The sequence below is a fragment of the Typopeltis vanoorti genome, chromosome 19 (assembly GCF_054136105.1).
Source record: "Typopeltis vanoorti isolate ZY-2024b chromosome 19, IOZ_Tvanoo_1.0, whole genome shotgun sequence".
In the NCBI taxonomy this organism is placed as follows: domain Eukaryota; kingdom Metazoa; phylum Arthropoda; class Arachnida; order Uropygi; family Thelyphonidae; genus Typopeltis; species Typopeltis vanoorti.
The window spans coordinates 104,564,646-104,588,325 of record NC_143567.1 but is presented as its reverse complement, the minus strand read 5'-3'; the positions used below and the strand labels follow the sequence as shown (position 1 = coordinate 104,588,325).

Genomic DNA, 23,680 nt, shown 5'->3' with positions numbered 1-23,680 from the left:
AGTAACAAAAATAGGTACATGTCACAGCTGGGATATATATAAAAAAAAAAACAAGGTGTCCCTCAAGGCGCCATATTATTACCCACACTATTAACTTATGCATCAACGATGTTCATAACCTGGCCATAAAAAGTCAAATATTTCAGTACGTAGATGACACCACAATACTAGCAATCCACATAGACATCAACACGGCTCTCTCCAAAGCACAAGACCTAAATGAAATCACAACATACTTCTACCAAAATGCAATTGTAATCAACGGCACCAAAATCGAGATGTTGATAATACACAACCCAAGAATCATGCGCCCCGAACCACTGTCATAGACTGTCACACATACCGCTGCATTAACAACAACAACAACAAAAAAAAAAACCCTGCCAATGTCCCGAAATCAAACCTGTATCACGTGCAAAATACCTTAATCTCTACATAGATTGCCAACTTAAATGGACAAAACATATAGAATACGTACATAGCAAATTCCGGATCATTGCAGCAAAACTCTTCCAAGTAAAAGACAAAAGACATTATTCCATCTAACATAAAAAAAAAAAAAACCTCCTACATCACGGTGTCTGCGAATCCTTAGACAGATACTATGACAGTCTATGAAAACACACCAAACAGCCACCTAACAAAATTAGAAATATTACGTAGGAAGATTGTGTCAACAGTGATTTGGACACGTTATTACACAAAAACCAATATCCGACCAACACATGGCGATACACCGAATCCTGAGCATTAAAAATCTGTAAACACTACATAACATTAATAGGGAATTACTTCAACCTCACCTATCGAAACAACAGAGACACATATCGTATAATACGACCTACAACAACAACTCTCTACATCCCTATACCCTTCAACAACTCATACGTTGTTGAAAGGTATAGGGATCACATCAGGTGCCCATGCTACTCAACAACCTACCAAGGAATTTGAAACACGCAGAAAACTGAAGAATATTAAAACACGAACTCTGGAAAATATACCAACAAAGTTAATATACCATTAACCTTATATATACATCACAAATCACCAGCAACCAATGCATACATCCCATCTATAAACAGTAACAACAACATAAATAGTGAAGTTTAATCGCACTCCCTTCATAAACGCTAACCGAAGCTTCGAAGTAGGTGGGATTAATCCACCTCATTCATCTTCACTTAATCCTTATAATCAAAGACTGCAGATTGTGTAACAAAACAGTCAGTAAGGTGTATAACAATAATGAAGATACTGATAACATTATTCAGATATGCTCTGCAAAGCTTCGAGGAAGAAGCCACCCTAAGAAACAAGAAAATATTATAATCTATTTAATAAAAAATGAATCATTGTAAGTTATGTTGAATTTTTTCTTGACAATTATTCATAAGACTATTACACCTTTTTTATATAATCTTTGTCAAGTAGCTTTATTTTATTCTCCTACATGTTTCGCCAATTTTTCTTTTGGCATCCTCAGGGAATACAAACTGAAGGTTACAGACTAGGTTATAACTGATGGTTCTAATTCATACAAAAATTGGTATTGTGCGTCACAATGTGCATGTCTCGTTAACGTGATTTATTCGTTATGGCTCATGACGTAATTGTTATGAAAGTTCATTTCTTTGATGTTTAATGATCTGATAAAAGTTTTCCAAATTTCTGGTAAAATTAGACCTTGATTCTTGTTTAGGTTTTCAGTTTTACGGGCGACTGTAGCTGCTTCTTTAAAGGTTCTTGAATGGTAGTTATCTTCTATGTATGGCATAAGGCTCTTAGCCCACTAAATGTGATGGTTAGTAGAGGCAAAGTGGCATGAAAGGCCTGAAATGTCTTGTCTGTTATTTCTGACATATCCTATGTGTTCTTTCTTTCTCGTTTCAAAGCTTCTAGAGGTCGGACCTACGTAACTAATACCACATGAGCAAGGTATGTTATATACTCCAGAGTACTTGTAGAATGGGTGAGGATCTTTCGGTGATCTTAAAAATTTCCGAATAGTGTTAATTGGTTTGAATGCCACTCTGATCTTATGTGGTTTTAAAAGGTTAGCTAATTTTTTGGAAAGGTTGCTGACAAAAGGAATCGTAATTGTACTGATGTATTGGTTACCCAAAAAGACTCTATAACAAGATTCTCTTTACTGATATACCACATCGACAAGGTGATGACGTCCAATACATCAGTACAATTACGATTCCTTTTGTCAACAACCTTTCCAAAAAATTAGCTAACCTTTTAAATTTATGTATTGTATGTAATATTTGTATTACATACAATACATACTGTAATTGTATGTGTATTATATAAACTGAATGCATATTTATATAATTTATTTGACAGATAATAAAGTATGATTCGACATTGATAAAAAAAAATGTTAATCAATCCTATTTACTTATTTTTCACATATCTGTTCACAGATGTCGTATCGCTGCACTGTGTACAGACGTGTGAATTTTGTGCTCCTTGTTAATTTGCAGTTATATTGTGGGTAATCAACACTTTTCTTAAATGTGATTAAACTTAGTATTAAGTTCGGATAGTAAATTAAGGTCAGCGAAGTTCAGCTTTTTTAAAAAAATACCGTGAATTTAACTGAAAATTTGTGGTTTTATGAATGTCCATCAATTATTGTGATGTATACCTCCTTTGTCGTATTGTCCATAACAGGTGACCTTCGAAGTGATCGAATACGCGACCTTCAACACGACGTTCTTTTCCTCCAGGCTAGAGGCTTGTCATGCATGTAAGGAATAAGAGCAGCTAACTTCAGGTATGACTTATTGATTTTCATTCTACTTTGGCTCTTTCTTTTAGAATTCTTTCAATATAATAATATTACAGCGACTAGCACTGTCAAAATATAAATATTCATATCAAAATGAAAGAAGTATATGCAGGCACAGTAATAAGAAACTACCCATTAATGGCGACAACGCACAGTCTTGGCTGTAATGGCAAATTGAACTATGATTGCTCCTTGCAATCTGAGATAAGGTGTAAAGAGAAAACCTTAAAAGTTAATTCTCAGTAGCGCTGTGTCACTTCTGCAAAGAACGAACAAAGCGAGCAATGCAGATTAAGTGAGAAACCTGTGCAATAAATCATGAACAAAGTTCTGAATAAACTGGATTAAGTGCCTTCATAACGCAACGGGAAGAACGTCATGTTTCTTCAATTAAAGATCGAAGGGAGACATCGTGTCGCCTTTCGATTGGAAGAGACTTACGTTCGATTCTTTTTGTGACGGAGGAATCTTAATATATATGTTTTTTTTTTTTTTTTTTTTCAATTGAAGGTAAGTTAGTCCATTTCATGCGAACGATGGCAGGTTTTTTCTTAGGGAAACTCTTGTTTTTCATTCTGCTTAAAGACAAATAAGCCTTCATAACACACGCAATTTACACATAGCTGCTAGTAGTGGGAGCGGTGACCAGATTATGGCGTTCGTGTAATTGAAGTATTAAATGGTGGACATGGAGAGTTGTATACGTTCCCACCCTCGTGAATGTTGGGACTCCGTGGAGTTGCCACGAAATAATAATAATAATAAATAGAAACTATCCTTCAGAAGCACCTGATATAACAGAAATGTCTCCTGTAGATTCTCGTAAGATGCCTTCTCGGAGAACTCAGACAATGAACAGAAAACAAATCATAACGCTAAAAATAATCCTCAGCATGCACACACGACATAAATGTTGAATTAATCACTTTTCAAAATTTAATAATGAAAGCGTTCAAGAATTCCTAAGCTATATTAAAGGATTTAAAGAAAATGTAAAATCACTTAGAAATACAAAGCAGAAGAAAAGATCTCCCAGAACATTTGATAGTCTTCTCTCTCTCCGCAACAGGCTAAAAAAATAAAAATAAAAAAATAATAATTATAATTAACTTTAATTAATAATTAAAATTATAAATAATTTCTGGAAACAATGTCATATATACAATGGGCGCTAGATGGCGATGGTGTAGTTGATGATGGTAGTTGCGGCTCATTGTAGTTGGTGGATTGAGTGATGGAAACAATTCTGGAGTAAGTGCCCTTGCTCGATTAGTAATTGGACTGCCTGGAAGTGTTACGTAATAATAATAAGAATAATAATTATTTTTTTATTAAAATCATGATACATTTTTAAATTACATGTGATACATAGATGGATTACATAATGTGATTGCATATTTACAACACATATTATATGTTTACGATAGGTTTAATACTTTTTTCTTTCTGTAATGTATTAATAATACTTACTGTAGTAGGTAATTATTGTTTCTGTAGTTGAATAATATTACTTTTTTTTTACATAATTTATTCATTTAACAATGAGTTATATATATTTACAATTTTGATTTTATTATATTTAAGCGTTGCAACTACAGCACTTAGATGTGATATATGGATATTTTCCCCTTTTTTTGTGTGTTGATTTTGGTTGAGATCTAATTTCTCAGTTTTCATTCTTGAAGGCTTATTTGTTAGCTTACCTTAGGATGACACCGGTTAGTTATTATTTATTGGTTTCTTTGCCGTGTTGGGAAGTAGGCAGATGTTTGATAGGTTAGTCACAGGTTGAGAAATTCTCACACACACACACACATGCACACACGCACGCACGCACGCACAAATACTCATTTGAGTATGTATTTCTGACTGTCCTGTAGTTGGCATCGAAATAATGTTTCAGCAAAGCTGCATCGAGACATAATTGTTTTGCTGTCAGTATTTTGTGTTCTGCTCTCGGGAGGACTCTGTAACGCCTAGAGAGTGCATCCCCTGGGTGGCAGATAGGGGAGCACACCATGTGTGTGTGCGCATGTGTGTATATATATATATATATGGTGGGGTGGTCCGAATATACTGAATAAGGACTCGTGGACCAACAGGGCCATAAGGGGCAATCATCTTATTTGTAAGGGAAGTGGCACTCCCATGGACCTCTAGCTGGATCTATCCTCTTCTTCTACTCTGAGGAAGATCGACTTACCTTAATCTTTACTATAAGGCCTTATCAGCCAACTCTTCTTATTTTATGACCCTTATTAGAATACTCGAGGGCCATGGGGTCTTTTCATTTCTGGCCTTACAACTATGCCCTCTCAATAAACCTTACTATAATTCTTCTATAATCTACTCTTTCCCCCTTCAATATACCCTATTCCTCCTATGGGTTTAAATTTGGAAGAAGGCTAGTTCAGAAGCCTTAAGGTAGCAGCCTTACCACTGAACTATTCCATCGCCAGGCCAGTCCCCTGACATGGAGAACATAATTCTACTTGTAAGCTAACAGAAAAAGATAATCGGACTGAATCTATGGAAAACGACCCTGGAATGGAAAAGGTAAAACAAAAATGGAAACGACAAAATATAATACACTTAGCAAACTGGAATGTAAGAGGAATAGCATATAAAAAAATAGAATTAGACCAGTTATTAAATGAAAGAAACTTTAAAATAGCAGTAATCACTGAAACAAAAAAGAAAGAAATTAAAAGGAACTATGAGAACCATTTTAATGTGATATACAGTTGAGTTGACAGAGACCAAAGAGCACAAGCAGGAGTCATGATTTGGATTCATAACTCCCTTTCAAAACAGTTAAAACATTATAAATTATGGAATTAAAGAATAATAGAAGCTAGAATAAAAATAGATAGAGGCTATTTAACAATAATTGGTTTATATGCCCCAGAAGAAGGAAGAGAACAGGATAATATTGATTTTTATAATCAGCTACAAAACATATATAATAAAATAAATAAAAATTATTATCTTTTTCTGTCAGCTTACTAGTAGAATTATGCTCTCCATGTCAGGGGACTAGCCTGACGATGGAATAGTTCAGTGGTAGGGCTGCTACTTTAAGGCTTCTGAACTAGCCTTCTTCCGAATATAAACCCATAGGAGGAATAGGGTATATTAAAGGGGAAAAGAGTAGATTATAGAAGAATTACAGTAAGGTTTATAGAGAGGGCATAGTTGTAAGGTCAGAAATGAAAAGACCCCATGGCCCTCGAGTACTCTAATAGCATAGGGGTCATAAAATAAGAAGAATTGACTAATAAGGCCTTATAGGAAAGATTAAAGTAAGTGGATCTTCCTCAAAGTAGTAGAAGGAGAGGAGATAGATCCAGCTAGGGGTCCATGGGAGTGCTGCTTCCCTTACAATCAAGATGATTGCCCCTTATGGCCCTGTTGTTCCACGAGTCCTTATTCAGTATATTCGGATCATCTCATCATATATACACACGCACGCGTGCACACACACACATGGTAGGCTCCCCTATCTGCCACACAGGAGACACGTTCTCTAGGGGTTACAGGGTCTCCCGAGAGTTTCATTGTATCATCCCCGAGAGGGATGATACAATGAAAGAAATAATCAAAAAGAAAAAAGAAGTCTATCACAAATGGTTAAGCAGTAAAAGATTAGAAGATGAAATAGGATATAAAAGAATAAGAGCCATAGCTAAAAGAGAAGTCAGAAAGAGACATAGAGAATCATGGAAGAAGTTTGGATGAAGTAACAAATTGATTGATTTGTAGTTTATAATAACCTAAAAATAATGAATTCCTTCTATAAACATAAAGATATACTATTAATATAATTACGGCTATTATAGCCTGTTTTTGTTTAGGAGTGTCGCTTATTTTAATACATTGGCTAACATTACTCAAAAAAGGGGTGTATATATATATATATATTTTTTTTTTAGGGCATTATGGGTGAGTATAGAAGGCAATATGGCATAATAAAAGAGGTGGAAAAAATTTTGTACATACCTTGTTTTTGGTTCTATGATGCCTTCCAATTCCAAGATCTTGCTGAAGGTTGTTTATAAACTGGGGGAAGAGAGAGGGAGGGAAAAAAAACATGGGGTTGCGTTTTGACGCGGGAAATAAGATTGGAAACCCGGGTTACTATTAATAATATATATATAAATATATATATATATATTATTTTGTTTAGGGCCGCATTTTTTGTGGGGGAGGGGGGAACGAAGGGGAAGAATATCCTTATGTGGAAACTGGTACAGGGGTTAACGGGGTGTGGACCGTTTCACCTCTTTTATTCTGCCATATTGCCTTCTATACTCACTCATAATGCCCTAAAAAAAAAAAAAATATATATATATATATATATATATATACCCCTTTTTTGAGTAATGTTAGCCAATGTATTAAAATAAGGGACACTCCTAAACAAAAACAGGCTATAATAGCCATAATTATATTAATAGTGTTTAAGAGTAGTAACATGGGAATTTTCCCAGAAACTATACTTAATAAAGATATACATAAATATACTTGGGCAGCAAGAGGATGGAAATCAATATTAGTTTATTTTATATTAAATGAAAAGACATCAAAATTTTCACTAGATGTTAGAGTTCACAGAGGATATGAAATAAGCAGTGATCACTTCCTTGTTAAAATAAAATTAAGATTGACACCTAAATGACTACAAGTAACAAGAGCAGAAAGAAAATTTGAAATATTTGTTTATAAAACTAGACTATTGAATGACACAAATATACAATGACTATATGAACAAAGAATTAACCAATATCTAGACAAAATAAAACAAAATGAAGAAATAGAAATAGAATGGCTTAATATAAAAACGATACTAAATGCAGCAGCAAATGAAAGCTTAGGAAAGACCAAAATTCAATAAAAGGAAAAAATTGACGATCTGGGATGATACAATCAAAGAAATAATCAAAAAGAAAAAAGAAGTCTATCACAAGATGAAATAGAATATAAAAGAATAAGAGCCATAGCTAAAAGAGAAGTCAGAAAAAGACAGAGAATCATGGAAGAAGTTTGTTTCTAATTTAGAACATGATTTATATAAAATAAGACCCAATGTATATAAGATTTTGAAACACTTCATGCAGATACCAAAGAAAACATAAAAATAAACACCGAATTGAAATTAGAAGAATTTCTAAATTACTACATAGAATTGTGGACAGACAAATGTTTTAAAAAAGACTACTGGCAAACAATTAACGAAAATGAAAAGGAAATAATTAAAGAAGAATTAGAAATCAGCCTGAAAGGAACAAGAAACGGAAAATCACCTGGAGAAGATAAGTTGGGTTTAGAACTATATAAATACGGAGGAACAAGATTCAAAGAAAGACTCTTATTATTTTTAAATAAAATTTATTCAACTGGTATCCCCCCCACAATAGAATGGAAAAAAGCAATTGTGATTCCTATCTGTCATCTCTGTTACCTTTTACCAGGCTAAAAGGTAATAGAGATGACCCTAAAAACTTTAGCGGTATCAGTATACTAAATTCCTGTTACAAACTATATAGCAGAATCTTAAATAGCAAACTAATGAAATATTCCGAAAACTTTATTTTAGAAGTACAGAATGGATTTAGAAAAGGACGATCATATAGACCCGGCCTTTTGCCTAAAATTAATAATAGAGAAAAGAAGAGAATACAATTTAGAAACACATATTACATTTACTGACTTTGAAAAAGCATTTGAAAAAGCATTTGACAAAGTTAAAAGAAACATGTTATTTAACATATTAAAAGAAAAAGAAATACCAAATAATATCCTAAAAGCTATCACAAGTATATATGAAAATAATCAAATACAGATAAGATTAAATCACGAGCTATCATATAGAAGAGAGATAAACCGAGGGGTCCGACAGGGATGTCCCCTCTCAGCAACTCTTTTTAATATTTCCTTAAACGAAATAATAATAAAATGGAATAAAATTTACATCAAGGAATTAAACTTTCTCCTAAAGTGAACTTAAACACTCTCCTTTTTGACGACGACCAAATAATAATTACAAATTCTGAAGATGACTTGCAGAAAGCTGTTTTAGATCTAAATGAGGTAGCCAAAGATTATGGTATGATAATATAAATAGAAGAATAAAAACTATGGGTTTTAAAGGACAAGATCCAGCAAGAACTAGAATAGTAATAGATAACAAGATCTTAGAACAGGTGAATTCATTTAACTACCTAGGATTTATGATCACATATGAAAATGAAAAGATATAAACGTAAAAATTGCAAAATATTTAAAAATAACAGGTGTAATTAACTCTATATTTAAACCAAACCTAGTTCAAAAACAAACCAGGCTAAAAGTATACAATACATTAGCCCTACCAGTCTTAATGTATGGAAGTGAAATTTGGACAATAAAACAAAAAGACAAACGAAGATTAATAACAGCTGAAATGAAGTTTATGAGAAAAACTGCAAAGTATACCATATTTAGTCACAAAAGAAATTATGAAAGAATTAAACCAAGAACCAGGAATAGAAAATATTAAAAAATATAAACATAAATGGATGGAACACGTTGAAAGAATGAAAACAGAAAGATTTCCAAAACAAGCCTTAAAGTACAAGCCATTAGGAAAAAGAAAACCAGGACGTCCTCTTAAAAGATTCAACCATGACTTCTGAGCCCGGAACAGGCCATGCTAGGCCTAAATCCTTGATACGCATGATGATGATGATGATGATTTTGTGTTCTGACATTGCAATGTATGTAAAGTCGATGTTGTCTCTTTGTTATCGAAATATCAATTTTATCATTTTGAACAATAACGCCTTTAACTATTTAGTTTATATGGTACACAGAAAGCATACGTTGTTATAGCGTATCTTAGTATATTTTGGCATAGTGCTTTGTATATTAGTGATTTTGGCGTGTGGGAACAATGTCTTTTAACCTATAGAGTTTGCCAGTTATTGTTCGGAGTTTGCTATGTAGATGGTTTATGTGGCTATTCCAGTTCATATTTGCATCGAAGTAATTTCAAAGGTATCGTATTGTTTCAACCTAGATGATTGTAGTAGTTTTAATGTTCTGTGTGCTTTTTATGTTGAATGGTTATAAATTTGTTATCAACTGGTTGTGTCAGTGGATTTCTAAATATCATTAATTTTGTCTTATCCGAGTTTAGACGTATTGAGTTTAGGAGACAGTCTATGATCAGATTTATGTTATGTTGCGTATTTGTTTGGGCTATGCTTTCATAATTATCAATGGATAGTATAGTTGTATTGTCTGCATATTGGAAGATCTTACCTTTGAGGGATAGCTGATTAATATGGTGTATATAAATGTTGAATAGAGTTGGAGAGAGTACAGCTCCCTCTGGTATTCCACAGGTTACTGATAGCTCTATACTTCGGTTTGAGGCGAGACATAAGATATGCTTTCTGTTTTGAAGGTAGTTTGTAAACACCTGTGCAGAGGCCCATCTATTCCAACATGTCTCAGCTTTTCTAATAAGGTTTGATGTGTGAGTGTGTCAAATGCTTTAGTAAAATCGATAAAGACTACCATGGCAATTTTGTTTTTGTCTAAGGCGGTATTAATTACGTCCGAAAAGTCTTCCAAGATAGAGATGTTGTTCCCTTATTTTTCTGAAAACCGTATTGTGTTTTGGGGATAACATGAAAGTTCTCTGTATATGCTGTGTGTTTAGTACGATCCATTCCTCAATTTGATTGATGATTGGTAGTATTGGTATGGTTCTGTAATTGCTGATTAAATTTCTTTTCCATTTTTATATGGGTGTGAATATGGCAGTTTTTAACAGACTTGGTATCTGATCTGTTTTAAATATTGTATTTATTAATTTTGTAGGATAGGGCCTAAGCTACTTGCGTGTTGCGTGATATCCTTAGCTCTTATACCAGCTATTCCTGAGCCTTCGTTTGGTTTCATTTAAGTAACTGGACTCATTTGATCTATTATTACAGAGAGAAAAATTTGCTTCTTTTATGGTCGGGAATCATGATGTCTATTCTGACTGTGGAAAGTGGAGGATCGCGTTTTGTGATTGGGCGAATATTTCTGTGCAGTTCTTGGATGAAGTCTGCAAACAGGGCCGTCTCCAGATTAGATCGCACCGTGAAGCAAACAATTAAATATCACCCTGATGGATTATAAGACAAAAATATAAGAAAATCTCCAATTTCTATGTTGTTTTTATTACAAGAAAAACATTAATGCAAAACGATTGCATAATAATATTAATTAAATGTTTGCTCTACGGAACATCGCACAATAAAACTGTTTATGAGCTCCTCTAGATTTAAATTATAAGTTGTATCCGCCTCTATTGATATAGCTGCTAGACCAACCAATCTTTCTTGGGTCATTGCTCTTCGCAAATAATTTTTAAACAGTTTAAGCTTGGAAAAACTTCTTTCCGCATTTTTGCTACGCTAACTGGAATTGTTAGTATAGCGACGGCGACTACCGCAATATGGCTGAATGAGCGCCCTTATTAAGCTGCGCCGTGAGGCAGGCTGCCTCTATGTTACACCCTTTCGATGGTACTGTCTGCAAAGTATTGGTTAAAGTCATTTGTTAGTTGTTGGATAGATTTTGCGCCTTTCATTAAGCTGTGTTTTAGGTTCCAGAGGCTGTGGTATTAGGAACACAACCTAGCATCTCGTTGATCAGATGCCAGGATTGTTTCATGTTGTTTCGTGCAGAGGTTAATTTGTCTCTGTAATAGTTTCTTTTTACATTCTAATTTGCGTTGTGAGCGATTTCTTTTTATCTTATATTCGGTTTTTAAAGCTGCGTTATTTGGATATCGTTTTAATTGTTGCATAGAGGAATTATTTCCAATAATAATAATTATTAATTTTTGATCTCTCAAATATTTACGTATATACAATGATCATCTTGAGTAACATTCAGTATATTATTTTACAAGGTACAAGGTATTTCACTAAGTGTTACATATAATGAGATTTCAAGAATAGTGACGATAACATAGTTTTTTGTTATTTTTTAAAATAACAATCACAGTAATGATTTACAATTATATAGTTCAGAGTTACACAACTTATATAATATTACATGTTGTAGTTTACTATTTTTTTCTTCAAAGATTCAGAAGGTGTGATTATACAACAGTATTTTACACATGCAATTAAAAAATTATATTTCCTAATTATCACAAACATACAATGTAAACTCATTATTTACATACTTTTTTAATAATAACAATAATTTATTACATTATTTTTTAATGTTGCATACTAATATTATATTAATGATATTATCACATAATAATCAGTATCTTCTTTATTGTTATATATTTTACTGACTGTTTTGTTACATAATTTGCATTCTTTGGTTATAAGGATTACGTACAGATGAGTGAGGCGAGTTAATCCCACCTATGTGTTTCAAATTTCTTGGTGGGTTGTTGAGTTGCGTGGGTATCTGATGTGATCTGATCTCACAAAAGAACCGTATGAGTTGCTGAAGGGTTTAGGGATGTAGAGAGTTATTGTAGATCGTGTTATACGATACATATCTCTGTTGTTTCGATAGGTGATGTTGAAGTAATTCCTTATTAATGTTATGTAGTGTTTCAGGTTTTTAATGCTCGGGATTCTGTGGGTGTGTCGCCATGTGCTAGTTGGATATTGGTTGTTGCGTGTAAGGTGTCCAAATCACTGTTGACACGATTTTCCTGTGTAATGTTTCTAATTTTGTTAGGTGGCTGTTTGATGTATTTGCATAGACATGACTTTCCGTATCTGAGTAGGGATTCGCAGATACCGTCATATAGGAGTTTTTTTTTTAATGTTGGGTGGATCAATGTCTTTAACTTGGAAGAGTTTTGCTGCGATGATCTGGAGTTTGGTGTGTAGGTATTCTATATGTTTTGTACATTTAAGGTGGGAATCTATATAGAGACCGAGGTATTTTGCGTGTGTTACAGATTTGATTTCGGAACATTGGCAGGTATTTTTGTTGTTAATGCAACGGTATGTGTGACAATGGATCGATAGTGATGCGGGGCGTATGATTCTTGGGTTATGTATTATCAACATCTGTGTTTTGGTGCCGTTGATTAGAGTTGCGTTTTGATGGAACTATGTTGTGATTTCGTTTTGGTCTAGTTGTGCTTTGTAGAGAGCTGTGTTAATGTCTGTGTGGATTGCTAGTAGTGCAGTGTCATCTGCTTATTGAAATATTTGACTTCTTATGGATATGTTATGAACATCGTTAATGTATATGTTGAATAGAGTGGGTGATAGTATGGCACCTTGAGGTACACCGTGTACAATAATAATAATAATAATAATAATAATAATAATAATAATAATAATAATAATAATAAATGATATTATTAATAATATAATAATATCGATTATCTAACACCATAAGACAAAAACCTTTTGTAACTTTCCAGGAAAGAAAAACAAATACAAGAACTACAAATACCTATGGCTCAAATACACAAAAATATACTTGAACAAAACTGTTACATCACGAAAAGTGGCTGTCACTAACGAAATTAATGTGGGAAAATTGCAAAATATTCCTTGTTTGTCAATACGAAAATTTTTCAAACCTCTCATTGATGGACGAAAATAATCATATCAAAGAAACTCCAGTAAACCATATTGTATTTGATGTGTTTGATGATAGGGAAAGGAAATTCATGTGTTCAAATGGATACACAGTGTTACATATTTATACTCGTACGTACCTTTAAAAATATTCGCAGCTATTTCAGGTATATCTCAGTGAACACATAGGTTCACTGAGATATGCCTCCACTATACAACATAGTGGAAGCATTTTCTTTTTTTAATTTTTTGAAAAAAAGAAAATGCTGTGAGATAAATATTTGCATTAAACAAAAAATACACAATTCTTCAGCAAAAATGACATTTCAGACAGTCGAAAACATTTGTTTAAAGCTAGAGAATTCTATCAGGGTACGCAGTAGTTTTACATATTACTAATAAAAATAATCTACATGGATAACATTATGGCGGAAAGTGGTATTAAACCTGATATCAAAATTGCAGATGTTAATAACAGCTCTTTGCTTTATGCGGATGATGTTATATTTCTAAATAAATCCACTACAAGTCTGCAAGATTCCCTGACTAAATTGAATAACTGTTACAATATATATGGTATGCAGGTCAGCAATAACAAGACAAAGACAGTGAAAATAGGCAGAATCATTCAAAATGTCAACTGCATTGTGAATGGAGAACCTATAGAACAAGTAAAATATTTCTGTTACTTAGGCACGATTTTTAGTGAAGATGGTAAATTAAATATAGAAATAGACAACAGAATCAACAAAGCTGGTATGGTAGGAAGTCAACTGAATATATTCAAATGGAATAAGAGAGAAATTAGACGGAACACTAAATTAGTTGTATACAAGGTGTTCAAACCAGTTGTAACTTATGGATCTGAGAGCTGGGTCAGAAGTATAATACTTGCCCAAAGACTAGAGACTGCAGATATTAGTCGTGAGAAAGATTAGGGTCATGAACAGATTGTATCAATGGCAATATATTAAAAATGAGGATATTAGGAAAACTTTACATTGTCAGCATCCAGGAATGCGTTATCAGAGCTAATCTAAGGTGGTATGGTCATTTAAACAGAATGGGCAAGGAAAGATTACGAAAACAGGTTTTCTCTGCCAGGTTGACAGGAACTCAACGAGTAACAGTCTGATTTGGAGGAATATTGTAGATAGAAAGTTAGTACTGATGAAAATTTTTCATGTAGTAGCAGCATATCCTGTACACCCCTTGAGAGTAGATGGCAGGAATTTGATGATGATGATGAATTTAATTTTGGGTCAACATCAATTATTTCTTCTCATACTAGAGAGAATATGATAAATGAAAACTGCAGAATTGTGTATAGACCGCATTAGAGAAAACAGACTTTTATCTTCAACTAATAACTTAAAAATAGCCGACCACCACTTTGCATCATTACACATTCCTGTTGTGGAGAAACAAATTCCAACTCTTTACTGTGATCAAAGCACGTTAGAAAAGTAATATATGATAATATTGTCGATGAAGAAATTACGAAAATCCCATGGCGACCTGAAATGCATTTCGATAGAATTATCTCTTTCTTCAATTCGATGCGTCGTATGTACAAGAAAGATACCAAACAAATAAAAAGTAGCTAATGTATTTCTGCTTATTTTTGAAACAACAGAGATTCATCTCTGCTGTTTCTAAATGACTATTTATCACTTAAAATATATCCAGAAATAATTTATGGCATCAGCTAAAAAGAAAAACTATTTATGGCAATCTCATACATTAAATGAAGGAAAAATGAAAGGAACATGGACAAAAATAAAAGAATCACTCGATAAAAATATCACCTTTACCTGCCTCCAAGCATTTTGTCCAGAAGTCTGCCAAAAAATGTAAGAACTAACGGACAAATTTAATAATATATAAAAGGAACAAATTACAAATTTAAGGCTACTATATCCAGTCTTAGAAAAACAAACACTAACACGATCCAGACACAAAAAAAATAACTTTTGGTTTCCCTAAATAACACAAAAATATTTCGATATGGTTATCAATAAAATCAACTTCAAAACGATTCCTGAATTTGATCAAATATTATCAAGAGGGGCGGGGTCTGAAAAATTCTGAATAACACCTACAACGAAAATTGTTCCTGAAAAATAATACTTCTATAAGAATAAGAACAAATTATTACAATTTGATGAAACATGGGGGTTGAAGTGTTTGAAAATATGTTCTTCGTTGTGGTTACATGAGTTGCTTTCTTATACTTTTTGTTCTAGGTATTTATCAGAACTATTCAGCCTCTTCTCGTAGCCTCAAATGTTAAACATAATTTCTCAGAAATGTAAAACACCACCAGATGTAAAGACTGCACTATATAAATAAAACGAAATTCCGATGAAATTAGCAATTACAAGCTTATATCCTCGATGTCTGTATTAGAAAAGATCATTGAAAGAATAATAAATAAAAGAATTCACATATCTAGAGAAATCCCAAATAATATCAAACACACAATACTGATTTCGTAAATGAACGAATTAGTATCTTATTGAAAATCTTTGTGCTATTATAAACTCATCCCTGAACAAAATCCTACTTCCTATTGGCACTTGCCTTTGACTTCTCTAAAGCTTTTGAGACAATTTAACACAAAATCCCATTTTCAGAAACTGAAGCAGTTGACTTAAGACGAAAACTCCACAACTGGATCGAGTACTTTTCGAAAAACGGAACCAACATTACAAAAATTATTCCTAATTGCAGCATCAGAAGTGAAATAATTTCTTGCATTCTGCATGGGGCAATCTTATAGCCATGAGTTCCATCATTTTTGTAAACGATCTATGGAACCTATAGTTACAGTCACATCTACCAGTTTGCAGATGACACACTACTCATATCCAGTGGCGCATCCAGAGTAAGGGGCCCTGGCCCCTCAGAAGAAAAAGAAAAAAAAAACACTAGAAAATTATCCTAAAGTATTTTCCTAATTGAAATTCATTTTTTAATGTATGTTGTGTCGTGTCTTCTAGTTCTATAATACTGATGAATTAGCGATTATTGCAGATGCTCACTCATGGGGCGTATGCGATGCTTGGTGTGTATTCTCAAATCGTCTAAACAACTGGGGCCCCCTTCAAGATTAAATCTTGAGTGCGCTACTGCTCATATAGAAAGACCCATGAATAGGCTGAAAATATTTACAAATATATTGAATATTATCACTGATTAGCTCATGAGCAATTGTATATTAATAAATAGGAACAAATTGCAACTCATTATATTTAGAAATCCTCAGATGGGCGCAGATCTCTCACCCATCTGAGGTGAGAGATCTGTACCCATCAATTATTGAAATGTGATACTTCCCATCTCCGAAAGAAAAAAAAAAAATCTGTAATTTCTGAACAACCCAGGAAATCAAAATCCTCAAATAGTTAGGCTTACGCTTTGATCACAATGGCCGATGGAACACATATATTAATTATTTACACAAAAAATAGTCAGTGGAAAGAAGTAAACAGACCCCATAGTGTGAGGAACTAACAGCAATGGCATCTACCTTTTATACAGGTCGGACCTTCTTTCGCTGCGGAGAAAACAGAATTTCTACGTGGCATACTTTCCACATGCGTCATCGTCTGAGATCGTTGAAGATCCTACAAGTTGGGACAAACCTTATGTGAAGGTTTGTGTTTTAGTGGGATCAACAGGATTTGCAAGTGTGTAGAAATGAGATAGAATCGAGATATTCTATAATATGCGATGAATCTATAGAAAACGTGACTAGAGAAAGCACTGAGAACATGAAAGAACTTGAGTGTACAGAAGAGAATAATTAAAATAAGTATGATATATATCATAAGGTGGAGTTCTTTTACATTGAGTCCAGAAAGTTCATCAATATGCAATAATAATGATCATAATAAATGAATGAGAGAGTGAGAGTCTTAGTGAACTCAGGAATAATTCGAACAGAGGGACATATTTTGTCACCAGAGCAGGTTCTAGATTACCTAATGTTTGAGTTACACTCTGTTCATGGTACTGTGGTTTTATGACGTTTATTAGGTATTCTTGCCCTAAAAAGACGAGATATTCAACATTAGCTGAATCGATACAAAACTATATACAGAGTAATGAATTGGTATTTGAACCAAAATACACATGAATTTTAAACTCTTCTCGGTTATTACTAAAGCGACCTAATAAGTAAATAAATAATAAGTCTAATTGTAGTTAATGACAAGACTACTGACCAGACAATTCATGATTGTCTGGCCAGTAGTCGTGGAAATTCGAAGAGATAAACGCACAAACTGCATCATCTGCTTCATCCAATAAGAAATTAACAACTTCGAAAAGTAAATAGGTCATGGGAAAAAATACAGTGGCGAAATCCAATTTAATTAAAGTACTCTATAACTACTTTCCATAACTAAGAAAAATGATGATGCACATTGATATTCTGAAATCAATCAAATTTAAATTGATAAGTTAAGAAAAAACTATATAAGAATTGAAAAAAAAAAAAAGGTTAAATTCACTGCTGTCATGTCACTTAAAATTTTAAGCAGATAAGAAGTCTTTCTTTTCTCCTTGGAAGATTATTGTGAAGTTATATCACATGACAGCATTTCAAATGTATGTACATGATTATTAGTAGATGATTATCAGTAGATTTACTGCAAATTATGCAAACTACATTTTTCGGATAATATTATTTATTCTGCAATAGTTGGCATTCAATTTATCTTCATTCTATTGCTTTTTTCCAAAAAAATTAATAATAAGTAATAGTAAAGTAGTAAACATCACTTATTTAGTCATTTAATAAAGAATAGTAATTTATTAAAAATCAAAACATTACAGCACATCGTCTGTCAAAATATAATTCTGTTTCAAATACTTTAAACTCTTTATTTTGTGTATTGAATATAAAATGGTATTTTTTTCTTTTGTAGAGAAACACACTCCATGCTGAAATGAAGAATGTTTGAAGAACAAAAGTGATTATACTAAATAAAAAAAGCTGTACTGATAAAGGATCGACAATCCTTTCCTGAGTAAGTCAAGAAAAGACGTCAGTTGAAATTAGCATTTTCAGAAAGGAAATTGCTCGGAAATAATTGATTTTGGGAATATAAAGCAGAAAACACTCAGCAGAAAGAGAATAAATTAACTAATACTCTAATTGTAGAAAAATGATTTTAAAAAGAAATTCATAAAAGACTACTACATGCAGTGTCAAATTATTAACTATTCATAATTGTTTAAGAAATTAGAATGCATCGTTTGTTGAAAGAAATTTTTATAAACAGAAGATCTTTGAGCACACTTAAGAATTCAATCAAATGGCTCTCCAAATCAAAATGTTTCTTAATCATTTAAGAATGCATAATCTGGAGAAACCCTTCAAGTGTACTACTTATAAGAAATTTTAATCTAGAAATGTAAAACAACACTTAAGGATTCATACTAATCAGAATTCCTTCGATGGTCGATCTGTGGAAAGCTTGTTTCATATTATAAAACACATTAAAATTTCCAATACTTCTGATAGATGAAATTTCCTCATTCAGGAAGGCTTAAAATGAATAAGAGAATTCAAGCTACCGACAATCAATTTATGTGCACTACCTGTGGCAAAATTTTTTCACAGTTAGGAAAGCTTAGAAAACACTTAGGATCTCACTCTAATGAAAAACCATTCGAGTGTAGTATCTGTGGTAAGAAATTAAAGACAGCATCAAATCTCAAAATACATTTGAGAATTCATTCTAATGAAAGACCATATAATTGCACAATCTGTCAAAAGAATTTTTCTCTCCTGGAAAGTCTTAAAACACATTCCAGAATTCACACTAATGAGAAACCCTTCCAATGCCCAATCTGTGAAAAGAAATTTTCTCAATCAGCACATCTTAAATTACACATCAGAATTCATACTAATGAGAAACCATTCACTTGTGCAATCTGTGAAAAGAAATTTTCTTGCTCAGGAAGTCTTAAAAAACACTTAAGGATTCACACTAATGAGAAACCCTACCAATGTATTATCTGTGAAAAGAAATTTTCTTTCTCAGGCAGTTTTAAAAGGCACATGGGGATTCACACTAATGAGATACGCTTCCAATGTATTATCTGTCAAAAGAAATATTCTGATTCAGGAACTCTAAAAATTCACTTAAGTTCTCATAGCAATGAAAGACCATTCGAGTGTAGTATATGCGGTAAGAAATTTAAAAGTGCATCTGTTCTCAAGGTTCACTCCAGAAGTCATTCTAATGAGAAACCATATATTTGTACAATCTGTCAAAAACATTTTTCTCATTCAGGCAGTCTTAAAATGCACGTAAGAATTCACACTAATGAGAAACCATTCACTTGTACAATCTGCGAAAAGAAATTTTCTTCCTCACACAGTCTTAAAAGGCACATAAGGATTCACACTAATGAGAAACCCTTTCAATGTATTTTCTGTGAAAAGAAATTTTCTACCTCCGAAAGTCTTAAAAGGCACATAAGGATTCACACTAATGAGAAACCGTTCCAATGTATTATCTGTGAAAAGAAATTTTATACCTCAGGAAGTCTTAAAAGGCACATAGGGATTCACACTAATGAGAAACCCTTGCAATGTATTATCTGTGATAAGAAATATTCTTATTCAGGAAGCCTAAAAAATCACTTAAATTCTCATAGCAATGAAAGGTCATTCGAGTCAACTCAAGGTACACTCCAGAATTCATTCTAGTGAGAAAACATATATTTGTACAGTCTCTCAAAAACATTTTTCTCATTCAAGCAGTCCTAAAATGCACATAAGAATTCACAATAATGAGAAACCCTTCGTGTGGTGGATACTGTGAAAAGAAATTTTCTTGCTCACATAGTCTTAAAAGTCACATAACTCACACCAACGAGAAACCTTTTGAATTTACTATGTGTAATAAGAAATTTTGTAATTCAGGATATCTAAAAATACACTTGTCTTCATTCCAATAAAAATCTATTGGAGTATCTGAGTTAAGAAATTTAAAATCGCATCATACTTCAAGCAAGGTTTAAGGATTCTTTCTAATGACAAGAAATTTTCTCGGTCAAATACTTTTAAAATTCACTTAAGAATTCACACTAGTGAGAAACCTTTCCAATGCACTATCTGTGATAAGAAATTTTCTCAGTCAGGATATCTAAATACACACTTAAAATTTCATAGCAATGAAAAACCAATCGAGTGTAGTATATGCGGAAAGAAATTTAAATTCTTATTACATCTCAAGGAACTCTTGAGAATTCATTGTAATGAAGAACCATATGATTGTATAATCTGTAAGAAAAATTTTTCTCATTCGTATGGTTTTCAAAGACACTTAAGAATTCACACTAATGAGAAACCATTTTGTGTATATTCTGCGAAATTAAATTTTCTCGTTCAGACATATTTAAAATGCACAAATAATTCAACCGAGAAACCCTTCTAATGCACTCTCTTTGATAAGAAATTTTCTAATTCATGATATCTTAAAGACACTTAAGATTTCATACTAATGATATACAATTCGACAGAGGCATAGCTAATGAGGGACAGAGGGGTCAATCCGCCCAGGGCGACACTTTGAACTTTATGAACTTTTGCAGTTAATTCTAAAATTCAGTCTCGAGAACTCATTTCCAAAGATTGTAATACTACTGCGAACTTTCCTCGCAATTGCTTTAAGTGTTGCTACTTGTGAGAGGAGTTTTTCTAAATAAATTTCATTAAGAATTACCTACATTATTATGAAATAGACCCCGCCAATATCATCGACAATTTTGTTAACAGAAAAGCAAGAAAAATAACATTTTAGGAATGTTGAAATGAAAGTTTTACTTCAAAAGTAAACATAGTGTTTTAATTTATTTCCCTATACGTCCATTTTGACTTTTTGTAGTAATTTCGGTGTGTATTGATAGGAGTGGGAAACTCAGGACCCCCCCCCCCCCGGGTGGCAAAGGCTCTGGCTACACTAGCGCAATTCGAGCTATCTGCAGGAAGAAATTTAATATCACCTTAGATCTCAAGAAAACTTCAGAATTCATGCTAATGAAAAACCATATGATTGTACAATGAGTCAAAAAGAAATTTGTTACCCCGGAAATCTTAAAAGGCATTCAAGAATTCACACTAATGAGTGAATTCTTCATGTATCCAGTCTGTGAAAAGAAATTTTCACGATGAACACTCCTAATACACATTACATAATTTCTAATTCGGGAGATCAAAAATAGATTTAAGAATTCATCTAATGAAAATATGTTCGAGGGTACCAGCTGGCAAATTTTTTTTAAGAAATAATTTGAAACATAATTTTAGCTTCGGCGAAATTTATTTAGGCTTTCGTAATCTCTTCGGAATTATATATGGTTATTATGCGGAAAATTCTTATGTGTTCCTTGTTATGGAAAAAATTTTTGTAATATGAAAATTTGAAAATATTTAAGAATCAATCAAATGGGATCCCATTTACGATAAATACATTTAATATCATATAATATGACTCTTCTCTTCATTTCTGTTTAAAACCATATATCTTTTAGTTAAGCAATCTTTCTAAAAATTGTATTAGAATTTCTAAGAATTGCATTTAGTAAAATATTTTAAAGCAACCATAGAAGAAATAAAGTGTCCAGAAAATCAATATTGTAGGAATGCAGATAAATAAATAATTTTTGCCTTTCTTCACCTTAACTAAGAGTTTCTATTTCTCATCTGCTGTACTCTGCACATTCTGACTTTTAGAAATCCTGCAACTGTTGATCAAATGCCCTCACTGTTCGTTTACTTTGCACCAATAACCATACAGCGAAGTTAGAGAAAAGAAGGGTTATTGCTATGTATTACATATTTACTATTTTAGATCTTCAACAATTGCAGATCATTTGTAGATGAATGTTATTTGTACCAATATTCAAAATGTGTGCTTGACTAAACACAATATTTTTGTATTTTGTCAATTAAATAAAAATATTATATTTTCTCTGTTAGCATAAAAAATTAAAACAGGAATAAATATTACGTTACAATTATTGTGTTGATAATTATTTTTTCCTAAGTATACGCAGTTACACTGTTCAAAATGTAACTGCGTATACCCCACTGTTCTTCAATATAGTAATGATAATAAGAGTTCTGAAGCTGATGATGTCAAAATAGCTCAAAGAAGAATTTGGAAAATGTGTATATACAGCATGACGGGCCCCTAGGCTAGAGCCCTGCCAGTCCCGCCATTGTTGGGTCGACCAGCTAAGTGAGACTAACAAATGACAAAAAGAAACTAAAATATGAATGAATATGTGCCGAGAGGGACTACTAGCTTTTACAATCGCGTTTCCAACCCATTATCCATCTTTTTAGACTTATGGTTACTCTTCTGAACTTCCCATTCGAAAGGATTTACTTTACTTTTCGTTCACCCATCTCGCTTTCTATGCACGCCTTCGTTTCAATGCGGACTTTACCGACGCACTACCCTACAGGTGCCTACGTTGCGTATGCTACGGATGCTGAGAGAATTTTATTTTATTCATAAAAGAGAAAGCTTTATTTGATAGTTTAGTTGGCTAAGTTGATCTCAAGAAACTGATAATTTTCTACAGAAGAATTTATTATTTGATTAAAATTTTGCTACTTAATAAGTAAAGGAAAAAATAAAGCTTTTTTAGTTATCATTTTTTGTATGAAACAAACTTAATTATTATTCCTTTTCAGATCATACAAATTTGAGATATTAAAAGCATTTAAATAAATTGCTCTCAAGTAAGCAAAGACGTTCTAGTTAAAATAAATAAAATCCCGATGTCTGATTCAAAGTACAAACAGAGCTCAGAAGAGGAAACTTAAATCCGAGAGAGAGAGAATCGGAAGCATCGCGAGGTCGTCAATTCATAACCCAGATTTTTAAAATCTGAAAACGAAAAGGACATAATTATCAGTACTGATCATGAAGGTGGTGATAATGTTTGTGACATTGAAATCCAAACAGAATATCAGTGTCAAATCGAAACTCATAAGGCAGTCGAAAGTCAAGCGACTGTTACATGTGAACTCTCGCAATGGAAGAAAAGGCCTCAAGTGAAAAACCTGTGGAAGGAGTGACTATGGAAGAATGTGATACAGTTGGTGTTTCAGTTCCAGGCCCTGTTGAAAAGTCTGATATAAAATGTGATGACCCTAGTACTTGATCCAGAATAATCTCAAAACAACATGTGGCAACAGATAGTACTCGCTAAGAGAGTTAATTTTACTGACATTAATAAATTT

The 23,680-nt window shown here is 32.8% G+C and overlaps 1 protein-coding gene across 4 annotated transcripts in view; it reads left to right on the top strand.

Moving 5' to 3' along the window:
• Positions 1-23,313, top strand: part of LOC150096419 (uncharacterized) — a 74,368-nt gene extending 51,055 nt beyond the window's left edge. For 3 of the 4 annotated variants that reach the window (XM_090408850.1, XM_090408849.1, XM_090408848.1), the window contains exons 2-3: positions 2,683-2,785; positions 18,339-22,418. In XM_090408850.1, coding sequence (XP_090264976.1) covers positions 18,938-20,131 — 1,194 coding nt within the window. In that variant the 5' untranslated portion in view covers positions 2,683-2,785; positions 18,339-18,937 and the 3' untranslated portion in view covers positions 20,132-22,418. Of the gene's footprint in view, positions 1-2,682; positions 2,786-18,338; positions 22,419-23,128 lie in introns of those variants that run through there. The other variant, XR_016549912.1, reaches the window with a different exon arrangement.
• The last annotated feature ends 367 nt before the right edge of the window (positions 23,314-23,680 follow it).